Source organism: Pelmatolapia mariae, linkage group LG14, assembly GCF_036321145.2.
Source record: "Pelmatolapia mariae isolate MD_Pm_ZW linkage group LG14, Pm_UMD_F_2, whole genome shotgun sequence".
NCBI classification, from domain to species: domain Eukaryota; kingdom Metazoa; phylum Chordata; class Actinopteri; order Cichliformes; family Cichlidae; genus Pelmatolapia; species Pelmatolapia mariae.
The window spans coordinates 1,605,018-1,620,190 of record NC_086239.1 but is presented as its reverse complement, the minus strand read 5'-3'; the positions used below and the strand labels follow the sequence as shown (position 1 = coordinate 1,620,190).

Genomic DNA, 15,173 nt, shown 5'->3' with positions numbered 1-15,173 from the left:
ACATGAGGAAACAGTGATGATTATTAGTACAAATAATAGGAAAGGGTTTAATTAAATAAGCTTATTCTATTACTTTAAGATGTTCAAAAAAGCCACACAATAAAATAAAAAACAAAAAAACACAATACAATAATTTTATGTAGTCTCTAATCACTCTAATAATTTTTTACGCTGCAAATTATTGTGCCTTGAAATAGTATTCATAACACTTAAAGTTTTCCAGACTTCACACTTTGAGGGAATTTTATGGTACATCAACACAAAGTAAAGCATACTTCACCATGTGAAGTGGAAGGAAAACGATATATGGTTTTCAACATTTTTCACAAATAAAAATTTGAAAAGTGTGGTGTGAGTATTTATTCAGCCCCCTTTACTCTGTTCTGTAAAGGCCTCCGATGTTTGTGAGAGTGACCAAAAACCATCATGATGATCAAGGAACACAACTGAGTGGTAAGGGATAAAATTGTGGAGAGGTTTAAAGCAGGGTTAGGTTATAAAAACATATCCCTAAAATGAGAATAAATATTGTTGCCAGATGTTTAAATGCAGCTTCATTTATTGACAGAAGGCTCAGTGACTCGTGGATTTTTCTGAAATTGTACATTTTAAAGTCACAGAGGTTTCTCCAACATGTGTGTCCTGTGCCAAAGTGTGCATTTCCAGTGTCATAAAATCAGTTTTACTGAATTTTTGTTTATAGCAATCACAATGCATAGCAGATATAAAAACACTAGTTTCATTTTGCCACATATCCAAATGAAACGAGTGTTTTTAGATCTGCTATTTCATGCATTGAAATAGCATAAAGGAATTCTTTAAGTGAGGGTCTTTGCTCTTAAGTCAACATGTACACAGTGTAGGTGTGTCCCTGTGAAGTCACATGTACATCCATCAAAAGTCTAAGCCGTGGCACTGAATGTACCGTGGAAGCCATAGGGGATGTTGACAGGTACCACCGCCCTGCCCAGCTCCTCGAATGTCTTGGCATCTAACACCAGAAGGAATGTACTCTTGTCCTGGAGGGAACAGAGACATGGGTAAAGAAATACTTGGTGTACAAGACAGTGTAGAAAACACAACGGCACGATCTCCAAGCTCGTGCTCAGCCATGTTTTACATTTGTATGAGGAAACTGTATCTATAAAGAGTACCCTGTCCAAAATGGCTGAGCCTGACTAACCTCGTCTGGAGTGATGACCACAGACATGATGACACCATCATCCTCCTCTGTAGCATTAGGAGAGGGAACAAAGACCGGCTCAGATGGATACTGACCAGGATGTTCCCACACCTGTGAGGGAACATTTACACACCAGGGCTGTCACATTCATGATGATAAAAGAAAAATCACAATAACAATGCTATCTCAATACCTGTGGGACAGTCCTCTTTAACTTTGTTTACTGTTTGTTAACTCCATATTACCCACAATTTTTATGGATTGTCTTCAGTCTTATACTAGTTTTAGTATAAGACCTCGGGGGAGGCCTGGTATATAACTAAGGCCTGTTGTTTTTCAATACAACATTATATAATTTCACAATGACACAAAAAGTTACTACATATACATACTACAATATACTACACTAGATTTCTATCTTACCAGGGCTGACATCAGCACAAAATGCTTTAATATAACCCTTTCCCCTTTGGGGTGAGTTGCGCTCTCTGAATGCTTTTTTAAATGTCACAGTTGTCACTACACAGTAAGTGTGTGATACATTTTTTATTACGACTTTAAATCTCAGCAAATTTACTTTGTGAATGAACTAAAATATAAACAGATATAATTGGTTCTATCTGGAAACTGTTGATTTCATTTGTGGGGGTTAACTTGTTCCACAGATTGGAAATGTGAGCTCTCTTTTCTTTGCTCCAATAAAACAACATGCCTTCATGCGTTTTCCGTGGAGATCCATCTTAATCAGCGTGTCCCCTACAAGGTGTCTAAATCCACAGCCATAGAAGTAGCGGTAGGGATGGGTGTTGAATTTGTGATAGTTGATCTGAGGAAACTCCAGACCTCCGTATTCATGGAGATCCTCCCCATGGAGGTCCTCATGGGTACAGAACACCTGCACAGGTTTTAAAAAACAAAAAAAGCAACACAGGTAATCACTGAGATTCAGGTAGTGAAAGTGCTACATGTTGACATTTTAATAGCAAAGTCCAATTAAGCATTTATATAGAATAGACTGTAGACTGTAAAATCCTACTGTTTTTGCGGGATAGTTACATTAAAAAACTGAAACTATAAGAATGTGCGTAGTAACATGTTGATACATGTACGTTAATCATGCTGTTTGCCCTACCTTGTTTTTTGCAATTCTTACAGAAGTAGCTATGCTGTTCGGCCGGGTAATCAGGTTCTGGTTGTAGGGTGTGTCAGGGCCCACATTGAGAGGCAGCACAAATCGCCGGGGGAAGGCTCTACTCAAGGTGTTGTACACCTGACGAGGAAGATCTTGTTAACTTCAACAAGCAATCTTTTTTTCAGATAAACCAAAAGCAGCATAAGAATTTTCCATAAACTGCACAGGAAAGTCAGTAATGAGCTTTACTTAACTAACTTACCTCATCAAGAGCTTCTCCAGACTTGCGCATGTTCTGGATGTTGTAGTTTGTGATTGCCTGGCCATCATCTGATGCACACAAGTCTATGATCAAGAATCCATCCTCCTCAAATGCATTGATCTGATGGAAGGTTGATAGTGGCTTTGCAAGATACTCGATGGAGCTTACCTGAAACACAAAAACAACAATGGAAATGCACTGTGGCACTAGTTCAGTTCTGCGTTCTAGCTCAAGTCAAATAATTTTACTGAATATTTTATTAATGTGACTTAAATATTATTTCACATTTCTGCAAATGCAAAAAATGTATTTATTAACTACACTGAACATTTATTAGTTTCTTCTGAAATCTTTGTAACATAAATCATCTAGCACTCTAACTATTAATACAGAGCATCAGGTGTCAGACGGAAACTTGCTTTTAGCCCCTTCCTCTTTATTTTTCAGTTATGCTACCATAATCTGTATTCAGATTACTATTATTTGTCATGATTAATTGCTGATTTTAATGCCAAAAATGTTTTTATTGCACTTTTATTGTTGCTTTTATCTTGCATTTGCAACAAAACACTGCTTTCATATCTTCACATTTGTACCCTAACCCTATCTTTGCATTCAAATATTCACCTACATTCAGTATCTCTTTTAGAAGAAAAATAAAATGCATTCATTAAAAATAAATGACCAAAACTTAACTCAAAATTCAATCAAGTCACAGGAACAATACTTATGAGACTTGGAAGAATACTTTTTATTGTGAATTAAGTTTACCTTACTTAATCACTTAGTTCATTTTTGAATGTTAGAGTCCTACCTTCCCCGAGTGTTTGTGGATCAGATGGAAGATTGTGTTGAGTTTCGGATCCCAGAATATGCTATCACTGATACTTTTTCCTCTTAGCTTGCCTGTCACGATCTTCAGCAGGTCCAGCTTGATGGGCTGTTCAATGAACACCACGTAGTTCTCAGACATCGCTATAAGGAAATAAGAAGAAGTTTATTAGTGGTGGGACTCAGGTCCAGTAAGACTTGCTAAATTTATATAAAAACCCCAATGATCCACTGATCCAACCATTTTCATCCCATACCTGAAATCAAAATATCTGCCTGTACCTCACTTCATTGTGCATTTTTATTTCCAAATTCAAAAATAGAAATATGAAGAAACAGACATATATTTATAACAAACAAAGACTAAATCTGTATTCCTATAAATGGGTCTATGCTGAAAACCGCAAAGGAATATGTGCAAGAGACTTTTTGCTCACCAAAGCTGTGATAGTATGAAGGTTTGGTCTTGTCCACTGAAGGAATCGAGCACAGCACTGTGGCTCCCTCCAGGGTTTCATCTTCTGTTTTCTTGGTTGGTGGCACTTGGATAATGTTGTAGTATGATCCTGTCATGCCAGATACTGTTAGATCTTTGATCCGTAACCTGTAGTGTGGAAATGGATCTGATGTTTCTTAAATACCTTTCAAGGTGTAGGAATTTCCCATGTTGTATGTCGTACCATCAGGCTCAGTATGAGGGTGTGCTGTGGCTCCATTCACAGCAATGAATTTGCTCCAGTCCACCTAATACAAACAAATGCAATGGCACAAAAGGTTTGCAGTTTTTATTGCTTCTATACCTACTTTTACAGTTTGATACATGTGCCACTAAAACTTCAGCTGCACGTATATCATTACACTCATGGTACCTTTTCAGTCGTCTCCAGTGTCTCAGGGTCCACCTTGTGCATGATGTTGGTTTCTGTACTGACATAATAGTCACCTTTGTAGGTCACAAAACTCACGTTGGCATTGTCTGTGGGCTCTAGAGGGAAAGAAAGCTTTGAATTACTTATTCTATAGCAAGTGCATCAACAGGCTGCTTTGTCTTCAAGATACTCACTGTGTGATTCAAATCTTGACAGGAAGCGCTGGAAGACATTTTTACAGGGGTCCGGCATGGTTACAGTCCCAAACTCAGATATCGCAATGCGATTGTGCTCCTTGTTGGTCTGGTAGCTGTCGCTGGACAGGAAGCGGCTTTTGTAAGTCACTTGCCCATTTGATATTTTGAACTGGTGCAGGAGAGCCATGCCATCAAACCAGTGGTTAAATCTGTAGAGAAATAGATGCAATGCAAAGGGGAGTGAGCTTCATGATGTCTGAAGCAGATGGATAAACACACAAAGATGCAGCACTCACTTGTGGTTTCCGATCTCAAACTTTCCGGGCCCATTTCTCAGGAAGTTTCCTTTGATCCATTCTGGGATTGTACCAATGATCTGGGTGGTGATGGGCCTGGGGGTGTCCTCCACTGAGCTCACAATCTTCTCGATAGAAGGCAGACCGCGTACATTTGTGTAATGATTGCTGTTCTTCACAGACTTAGTATTCTTTTTCTGATGTTTGACAGTATCCATGGCTGTGGCTAAGCCTTCTGTAGCTTAGTCTCTCTTCTGAGATGCTGCTGGTTCGTACACTGACTCCTGATTTTATACTGTCCTTCTGACACGTACCATAGAAACAGCAAAAAGGATGCAATCAGACATTTCATGCTTGTTTAACTCTGTGCAAAACAGAAGCAAACGGCAATCAAAAATGTAAGCAGTAACAGATGATCACTTTATCTGACTGGAAAAAACAGCAAATAACCGTGTCCAGTCTTTCAAATCATTCCTTTGACTCTTTTAGTTAAGCTTGATATGCATGGTTATATATAGCATAGTGAAACCAGATGAACTTGGATGAGTGGCTTAGAGGGATTATTTAAAAAAAAAAATTTCAAATGGGAATATTCTATTTCTGGAATAATTAAAGCATTTTAAAATGTTTTCTTGCTCTTTTACATTTGAGTTATCTGAATTAAAAAAATAAAATGAGTTCCTGTTGTGTACTTGTCACATATCATATTTCACCAATATGCTCAAAAGAATCACCCATGACAGGATGACTCTGCATTTTCTGGTGTCAGTAAGGACACTGTGAGTGCCACTGATGGAAGTTCATTTGGGTCATCACAAAGCTAGCATCTCAAATTAAATTGAAAAAGAAAATCTCTTGTTTCTCTTTCCTTAAATTTGTTTAAATTAGCTTTAGATATGAAATTTGAAAGTTATGAATTAAAGATATTGCATGTCATTTTTAATAAGATACATTTCTTGTATCTTTGTGATTTCATGTGACTTTCTCAACATCATTTTCTCTTTATCATATACATTCATTTTCTTTAAGAAGTACAACATTGTACATCCAGGCTTTATCCTTTTTAGGTGGGCAATCCAGTGTTGTGAAAAAACAGGCCGTGCCCAACTGGTCCAGGAGCTCGTCGACCTGGGGCATGGGAAAAGAATCGAAGCATGACATTTCATTCACCTTGCGATTGCGAACACAGAACCGTATAGACCCATCTTTCTTCATCACAAGAACTATCGGTCTACACCAGGCACTGTATGACTCTTCTATTACTCCCATTTTCAGCATTTTGGCCTATTCCCTCTGAATAATTTTCCTTTTATATTCAGGAAGCCTGTAGAGCCATGAACGCACCATCACGCCAGGCTGAGTTTCAAAATGATCCTCGATGAGAGATGTTGGGCCGGGCAGGAGAGAGAACACGTTTATCTAGCTGTCTTCACCAGCAGCCCCTCCACAAACTGCTCCAGCAGAATTTGATCCAACATTCGGGTCTCCCCCTCCGATGGTCCCGGCTGCAGCCATCGTACCCCAGTGTCGTGCAATTTCCGGGCCCAAGCGAATGGAAGCGCCAGCATTTGCACCATTTAAAAAAATGGCGGCGTGCTAGGTCGCAGCGGCCACACCAGGTCCAAACCATGGTGCGATTTCATGTTTTTACTTGAGTTCTATTTGCTTATTTTTTTTAATATCCTGGTTTAACGTAAATCTGTAATGTGCATCAGAACTACAGACAATGTTGTGGAAATTTTAACAATAACCTGCAACACACCCAGTGAGCGTGATTTGAAGTGGGTTTAATAAACACAATGCAATATGGAGAGAAACATCCCAGCCAAACACTAGGATCATCTCTGAAATTTGGGTGGGGTTGCTTATCTTATATACACACACACACAGACACTCTCAAACAAAGAACATTCCACAGCACTTCATGTATCCCTATACCTTCAGTCCAGCTCATCCTTGACCCCCTCCCACTCTAAGAAAAGTTACGACCACCCGTCACCTCCCATGAACTGGGTGTCTGGAGATCTTCAAGTCTACAATGGGTCCACTGTGAAGGTGCAATAAAACTTGGAGTCCACTTGTGATAATATTTTACATGCATGCATACAACTGGTGACAGGAGTGATCTTGCTATACTAAAGTGAGAAAGTGATATTACTATTACTAATGTGATATAATTAAAATATATGATTAATACATCAGAAAAGAAATCTGCCACGACAACAAACACATCCATAACCGCCAACAACTTCTGGATTTAGGAAAACGCTAGCGAACTCAACCAGATGGAGACATGCTGGAGAAAGTGCGCTGCTGCGGCATTCTGCAAGCTCAGAACAGATGGGAGAAGTAAGTCCGCCGGGGGAGTGTTTTGTGACTTATTTTGGGCACAGGTGGTACAGGCTTTCACATATTCTCGGGCATTCTGGGCTAAAGACGGCCACCAGAAAGAGCTTTCCAGAAAGGAGACAGTGCGTTGGATTCCAGGGTGACATGAAAATCTTGCTGTGTGGGCCCATTGGAGCACCTGGGCTTGTACCGACGAAGGGACGTAGAGCCGCCCCGGGGGGTCCTGTCCCCGGATCAGGTTCGGTACGCCGGGCCTGCCGCACCATCGACTCAATCTCCCAAGTGAGGCCTCCTATGACACAGCCAGGAGGCAAGATCGACGCCTCCTCCCAGTCCCCCTCACAGGATGGAAACTGACGTGATAAAGCATCTGGTTTGACATTTCGGGACCCGGGCCTGTAAGTAATGGAGAAATTGAAACAGGTGAAGAAAAGCGCCCACCTGGCCTGACATGCGTTGAGGTGTTTTGCTGCCTGAAGGTAGGCGAGGTTCTTGTGGTCGGTCCACACAATGAAAGGCTGTGCCGTCCCCTCCAGCCAGTGCCGCCACTCCTCCAGTGCCAGTTTGATGGCGAGTAGCTCCCTGTCTCCAACATCGTAGTTTCGCTCTGCGGGTGAAAGACAACGAGAGAAGTAAGCACATGGATGGAGTTTACCTTCAGTCTTCTGAGAGAGGACGGCCCCCACGCCTGTATCTGAGGCATCCACCTCCACGATGAAGGGTTGGTTGAGATCCAGCTGGGAGAGGATGGGGGCGGCAAAACGTTGTTTCAGATGATCGAACGCCTCAGTGGCTGCCTGCCCCCACTGTAACGGAACCTTAGGGGACGTGAGGTAAGTAAGAGGTGAGACAATTTTGCTGAAGTCACGAATGAAACGACGATAGAAATTTGCAAACCCCAAAAAAACGTTGAAGCTGCTTGTGGTTTGGGGGTGTGGGCCACTCCAAAACTGCTTTGACCTTTCCAGGATCCGATCTCAAGTTCCCCTGTTCAATTATGAAACCAAGGAAGGAAACGGTGTTTACATGAAACTCACACTTCTCTGCTTTGACAAAAAGGCGGTTTTCCAACAATCTTTGTAATACCAGTTTGACATGTTTTTAATGTTCTGCCACTGACCTGGAGAAGATGAGTATATTGTCTAGGTAGACGAAAACAAAGTGGTTGATGAAGTCTCTGAGGATGTCATTCACGAGACGAATGACATCCTCAGGCATGACGAGATATTCAAAATGTCCAGGTGGGTGTTGAAGGCCGTCTTCCACCCGCCCCCCTCCCTAATGCGAACCAAATGATTAGCACTCCGGTGGTCAAGTTTACTGAATATCTTCATCCCGTGGAGTACCTCAAACGCTGAGGTCAGCAGGGGCAGCGGGTATTTATTCTTGACAGTGATTGCATTCAAGCCCCGATAGTCAATGCATGGCCAGAGGGACTTATCTTTCTTGTCAACAAAGAAAAATCCTGCTGCCAAGGGAGTAGATGGCCGAATGATTCCCGCAGCCAGTGAGTCGGTAATGTATTCCTCCATGGCTTCTCTTTCTGGCTGTGATAGGCTATGGAGTCGGCTGGTAGGCAGCGGAGCTCCTTGTAACAAGTCAATGGCACAATCATAAGGCCGGTGTGGGGGAAGAGAACGAGTGCGATCCTTACTAAACGCCTCCACTAGTTCATGGTACAGTGAAGGAACTGCCGTTAGATCTGGAGGAATCTGTGGGGGTGATGCAGGGGAGCCGACGGATGGAATGGCAGATTTTAAGCACGTCATGTGGCATCCCTCCCCCCATCTAGACACACAGCCAGCCTGCCAATCAATTAGTGGATTATGTTGCAACAGCCAAGGATAGCCAAGAACTATAGACAAGACAAGCGGCGTCAGCGGGGCTTTGAAAACAAACAAACTGATTAATTCAGAGTGATTTCCAGACAAACACAGGGTGACAGGTTCAGTAACATGGGTGACATCAGGTAAACGCTGTCCATTCAGAGATGAGGCTCGAAGAGCATGAGGCAGAGGTTTAGTAGTTAAGCCCAGTTTTTTAGCAAGTGATGCATCAATAAAACTCTGTTCTGCACCTGAGTCTCTCAAAGCCTTGAGTGAGTGAGTGGCGGTGTGAGCAGTGAGCCTAGCTTGCAACAAAAGATGAGGAGGGGAATGTGAGATGTTTATTTCGCCCACCAGTACCCCCCTTTTTACTGACAGGCATGCCCTTTTGCCTGTGCGGCGCAAACGGCGATGAAATGTCCGTGACGGCCACAGTATAAACACTCACCGGCCATGAAATGGTGCTGCCTCTTCGCCGGCGTAAGCCCGGCGCATCCGATTTGCATCGGCTCCGCCTCGCTGAGACTCACATCCATCGAGGCCAGCTGTTGTGGTAAGCAGCACTTCTGGCAACAAGCCCAATACTGAGCGGAGCATTCTGGGAAACTGAGTGTCACGTCCCGTGGCGCACTCGCAGACGCTCGTCAACGTGAATGCACAGGGTCATTAAAGAGCTGAGAGATGATGGCAATTCTCTCGTCATGAGCTCATCCTTCAAATCCTCCTACATATTGTTGAGCAGAACCTTCTTTACTGCCTCTTCACTCCACATATATATATGTGTGTATATATATATATATATATACTAGGGGTGCAACAATACTCGTATCGATACTGAACCGTTCGATACAGTGCTTTTGGTTCGTTACGCATATGTATCGAACAATGCAAAATGTTTTATTTATTTTATCAACTTTTCTTCTGACGATGCTGTCTGTGTTGAGCGCTCAGTGGATCTGCGTTCGACTACTCCGCCTAGGCTGCACTGTCGAGTGCAGATCCACTGAGCTCAGCGCAAGCTAGCAAGACTGAAGCTAAGCTCATTGCAACTTCCTCAACGCTACCCGAAACTGAACCTCCCCCACCCTCATTCAGATCTGGCGTTTGGAACTATCTTGGTTTTCATGTGAAGCATGACCCTGATGGTAAGCGCGTCATGGACAAAAGTAAAACAGTATGTCGGATGTGCCACGCAATGCTCAACTAGTGCGTTAGCGCAGTTAGCTTGTTAACGTGTTGACGCCTTCCGGGCCCACGCACGGGGTGATCCGTGGTAACTCGTTAACGGAGATTTGCGGCTTTATGGCGTTAATGTCATTTTAACGAGATTAACGCTGACAGCACTAGTGGGAACACAACGAATATGACTGCACATTTACGCCGACATCATCCTAGTGCAACGACAAGTGGAAGCAGACAACAACAAGCACGCATGCTACAAACTTCACCCGAGTCATTTAGACAGCCGTTAGCACATGATTCTCCTTATGGGGACCTGATATGTTTAATATGCTGCTGAGAGTATACCCCAGAAGAAGCGTATAGTATAGCTTTTATTTTGGAAAGAGCCATTTCTCTGTAATAAACTCTCTTTTCCAAAGATGAGTGATTTCTCGATCAGATAGATTTTTTTTTATTTATTTTGTTGTTTCAGCAACATTAAATTTAAAAACTGTTCTTTTGAGTTAAAATATATATTTATAATTTTAATAAATGACAAATTAAAAAGGCACGAACATTTTTTTGTATTGAAAAAATATCGAACTGTGACACCAAAATATCGAACCGTATTTTGAGTATCGTTGCACCCCTAATATATACATATATATGTAAATAAAAAAATAAAAAAACACCCATCTCGCCCCTGCGGGCGGTTTATCCTTCAAGCTCGGGTCCTCTACCAGAGACCTGGGAACTTGAGGGTCCTGCGCAGTATCTTAGCTGTTCCCAGGACTGCGCTCTTCTGGACAGAGATCTCCGATGTTGTTCCCGGGATCTGCTGGAGCCACTCGCTTACCTTGGGAGTCACCGCACCTAGTGCTCTGATTACCACGGGGACCACCGTTACCTTCACCCTCCACATCCTCTCGAGCTCTTCTCTGAGCCCTTGGTATTTCTCCAGCTTCTCGTGTTCCTTCTTTCTGATGTTGCTGTCATTCGGAACCGCTACATCGATCACTACGGCCGTCTTCTCCTGTTTGTCTACCACCACTATGTCCGGTTGGTTAGCCACCACCATTTTGTCCGTCTGTATCTGGAAGTCCCACAGGATCTTAGCTCGGTCATTCTCCATCACCCTTGGGGGTATCTCCCATTTTGACCTCGGGACTTCCAGGTTATACTCGGCACAGATGTTCCTGTACACTATGCCGGCCACTTGGTTATGGCGTTCCATGTATGCCTTGCCTGCTAGCATCTTGCACCCTGCTGTTATGTGCTGGATTGTTTCTGGGGCATCTTTACACAGCCTGCACCTGGGGTCTTGCCTGGTGTGATAGACCCCAGCCTCTATGGATCTTGTACTCAGAGCTTGTTCTTGTGCTGCCATGATTAGTGCCTCTGTGCTGTCTTTTAGTCCAGCTTTGTCCAGCCACTGGTAGGATTTCTGGATATCAGCCACCTCCTCTATCTGTCGGTGGTACATACCGTGCAGGGCCCTGTCCTTCCATGATGGTTCCTCGCCTTCCTCCTCTTTCTTGGGTTTCTGCTGCCTGAGGTATTCACTGAGCACACTGTCAGTTGGGGCCATCTTCGTGATGTATTCGTGGATGTTTCTTGTCTCATCCTGGACTGTGGTGCTGACACTCACCAGTCCCCGGCCCCCTTCCTTCCGCTTAGCGTACAGCCTCAGGGTGCTGGACTTGGGGTGAAACCCTCCATGCATGGTCAGGAGCTTTCTTGTCTTTATGTCAGTGGCTTCTATCTTCTCCTTTGGCCAGCCTATTACCCCAGCAGGGTACCTGATCACGGGCAGGGCGTAGGTGTTGATAGCCCGGATCTTGTTCTTACCGTTCAGCTGACTCCTCAGGACTTGCCTGACCCTCTGCAGGTACTTGGTGGTTGCAGCTTTCCTAGTGGCCTCTTCATGGTTCCCATTTGCCTGTGGGATCCTCAGGTACTTGTAACTGTCCTCTATATCTGCAATGTTGCCTTCTGGTAGTTCAATCCCCTCAGTTCTGACTACCTTCCCTCTCTTTGTTACCATCCGACTACACTTCTCCAGCCCGAATGACATCCCAATGTCATTGCTGTATAGCCTGGTAGTGTGTATCAGTGAATCGATGTCTCGTTCACTCTTGGCATACAGCTTGATGTCATCCATGTACAGGAGGTGGCTGACAACCGCTCCGTTCCGTAGTCGGTATCTGTAGCCAGTCTTGTTAATGATCTCACTGAGGGGGTTCAGGCCTATGCAGAACAGCAGTGGGGACAGAGCATCTCCTTGGTAGATCCCGCACTTGATGGTGACTTGTGCTATGGGCTTGGAGTTGGCCTCTAGTGTTGTATGCCACATCCCCATTGAGTTCCTGATGAAGGCTCTTAGGGTCCTGTTGATCTTGTACAATTCTAGGCATTCCAGTATCCAGCTGTGGGGCATTGAGTCATAGGCCTTCTTGTAATCAATCCAGGCTGTGCACAGGTTGGTCAGTCTGGTCTTGCAGTCTCGGCTGACTGTTCTGTCTACCAGTAGCTGGTGTTTTGCGCCTCTGGTATTCTTGCCAATCCCTTTCTGTGCCCCGCTCATGTATTGACCCATGTGCCTGTTCATCTTAGCCGATATGATGCCTGACAGGAAGACAACGAACATCCTTGGGGATCAGGACCGTCCGACCTTCGGTTAGCCATTCCGGGTGTCTCTCGTTAACTAGCAGCTGGTTCATTTGTGCTGCCAGACGCTCGTGGAGTGCAGTCAGCTTTTTCAGCCAGTAGGTGTGAACCATGTCGGGCCCTGGTGCTGTCCAACTCTTCATACTGGAGACCCTTTCTTGGATATCTGCCACTGTGATGGTTACTGGACCCTGTTCAGGGAGGTCGCTATGGTCTGCCCTCAGATCCACTAGCCACTGAGCATTGCCGTTATGGGTTGCGTCCTTCTCCCATATGCTCTTCCAGTATTGCTCCGTCTCCAGCCTTGGTGGTGCTGTTCTCTTATTGTTCCCTTGCCACTGAGAGTACACCTTTGCTGGTTCTGTGGAGAACAGCTGGTTTATTCTCCTGCCTTCTATCTCTCTGGTGTACCTCCTCAAGCGGCTGGCCAAGGCTGTGAGTTGTTGCTTGGCAGTTTCCAAGGCCTCAGGTATGGACAGCTTGCTGTATTTCTTATGCACCTTCTTTGTCGCGCCTTTCTGCAACTCCGTTAGTTGGCTAACCTCCCTTCGTGCTACTTTGATCTTGCCCTCTAGCCTCCTTCTCCATGGAGGGTACTGCCCCTTGTGGCTGTTCAACTTGTAGCCAAGCATCTCACTGATCACTGCTGCCGTAGTGTAGATCAGCTTGTTAGTGTCGGTAACCGTGGTTGTAGGTACTATCGTCCGTAGTGCTGCATTAACATCATCTAGCAGACCTTCTGAGGGTACTTCACGTAATCTTGGTAACCGGCTACGGGGGATCTAGGTTTCAAGCTTGGCCATGATCCTATCTTTCAGATCAGTTCCTCTCGCACTCAACGATCCTTCTCCTATGTACCCAATCTCGGGTGGGGGTGATGATATCTCCCCCCTGACCTGGCGTTCTGACTCCTCCTTGCCGTAGCATTTATGTTGTACCTCGTCAATCTCTAGCTGTGATAGCAGTCCCTTCTTTCGAATGTTGGAACACTGAGCTACTAGTTGTTTCGCCGTTATTGTGGATGTTGGGTATCGAAGAATCCATAGGTCCCTCATCCTATTCATGTAACCCCTTCCGCCAGGGTTACTTGCGTAGTAGCATTCCAACAACGCCCTGTTTTCATCTCTTGCCCACCGATGCCTTCTTGTTCCAGTAGCCCACTTGTTGTCAGGGTGCGCTGGTTCCTCAACACCTGACGCGGACCTTGTTGATCCGGGCGACGTCCGAGCCGGCATGCCTTCATATTTATCTGTCTCGCTCATGTCTGCGGTAGGCTCGCTTAGCATAGGGGCTCTAGCCTTAGGACCCTTACTGGATACAGACATATATGTATATATATATATATATATATATGTATATATATATATATATATATATATATATATATATATATATGTCACACAGTGGAAATTTGTATTTATCTTGTATATTGTTTTTATTCTGATTTTTAGTGTTTATTTATGAGTGTCGTTTTATTTGCATGGTTTTGTGTGTTTTATGTGACATAGTTTTTAATCCACTGTGGACTGACTACACCTGGGACAAATTAGCTGATAGGGACCACCTGCTGAGGCATGGGTGTGTCCAGAGGTGGCCTATCAGCTGTGTAAAGACATTTTAAAAGCAGGCTAGCTGAGCACTGAAGGAGAGAGGCCCCAGACTGGAAGGTGAATGCTAGATGGCCAGCGTGACACGGCGACCCAGTCCTGACCTCGTGGAACGGCAACAGTAGGAGACAACGCTTGTGATTGGCAGCAGGGCAGAGGTTTACCTCTGCCTGCATTTGTGAGTAGGGTCTCTACTGTTGTTTACTGGGTGCAGCTGGATTGGGAGAGGGTCGCCATGGCCATGAGCCAGGGCCGCTTCTGGGACAATTGTTCTGGACCACCGCCACAGCTCCCGACACAAGGGGAGCTGTGGCGGTGGTCGCATGATGGATTCGGGTGCAGAACGCAAGTTGGGCTGGGATGTGATGGGCCCGTGGAAGGACAAGAAGATGGGAGGCTCTTCCTTGTCTGCCGAAGACGGGGCTGGTGTGGACTCTGCTCTAAAGAAGGAATTCCTGGCCTGCTGATGGACCCATAATGAACATGTGGCATAATTATAGCAGGGGTTTTTTAGTGAATGTAGAAAATGGTAGTTTTACGGGTTTTAGAATTGTCTTTAGTTTTAGTAGATTGACAACATTTTATTATGTACATTTTAAGGGTGTTTTTATTTGTGCTCCCTGGCCTAGTAATAAACTGTTTCTGATCAGACCTGCTTCATCTCTGTGCCCTGGGTATCTGACTAGCTTGCTCCCCCTTGTATTTTAAAGAATCTTTCTTTTTAGTAGGACATTCTGGCGCGACTGCTTTAGTGTCCCCGTTTGTTACATACACACATACATATACATATATA

At 44.3% G+C, this 15,173-nt stretch overlaps 1 protein-coding gene across 1 annotated transcript; it reads right to left on the bottom strand.

Moving 5' to 3' along the window:
- Positions 1-902: 902 nt before the first annotated feature.
- LOC134641316 (carotenoid-cleaving dioxygenase, mitochondrial-like) lies at positions 903-4,676 on the bottom strand. Its single transcript, XM_063493682.1, has 10 exons — positions 4,472-4,676; positions 4,278-4,393; positions 4,050-4,152; positions 3,846-3,974; positions 3,392-3,552; positions 2,578-2,745; positions 2,316-2,453; positions 1,896-2,078; positions 1,184-1,294; positions 903-1,019 (listed from the first exon to the last, which is right to left on the bottom strand). The coding sequence occupies exons 1-10, from the start codon at positions 4,659-4,661 to the stop codon at positions 903-905; spliced, it is 1,416 nt and encodes a 471-aa protein (XP_063349752.1). The 5' UTR covers positions 4,662-4,676.
- Positions 4,677-15,173: the final 10,497 nt, after the last annotated feature.

Excerpts from the sequence above, each read along its gene's own strand:
- LOC134641316 (XM_063493682.1), bottom strand. The coding sequence starts at position 4,661 with ATGGCTCTCCTGCACCAGTTCAAAATATCAAATGGGCAAGTGACTTAC. Across the intron at positions 3,975-4,049 it reads AAATTCCTACACCTTGAAAG|GATCATACTACAACATTATC; the intron begins GTATTTAAGAAA and ends CTGGCATGACAG. Across the intron at positions 2,746-3,391 it reads TCCACAAACACTCGGGGAAG|GTAAGCTCCATCGAGTATCT; the intron begins GTAGGACTCTAA and ends TTTGTGTTTCAG.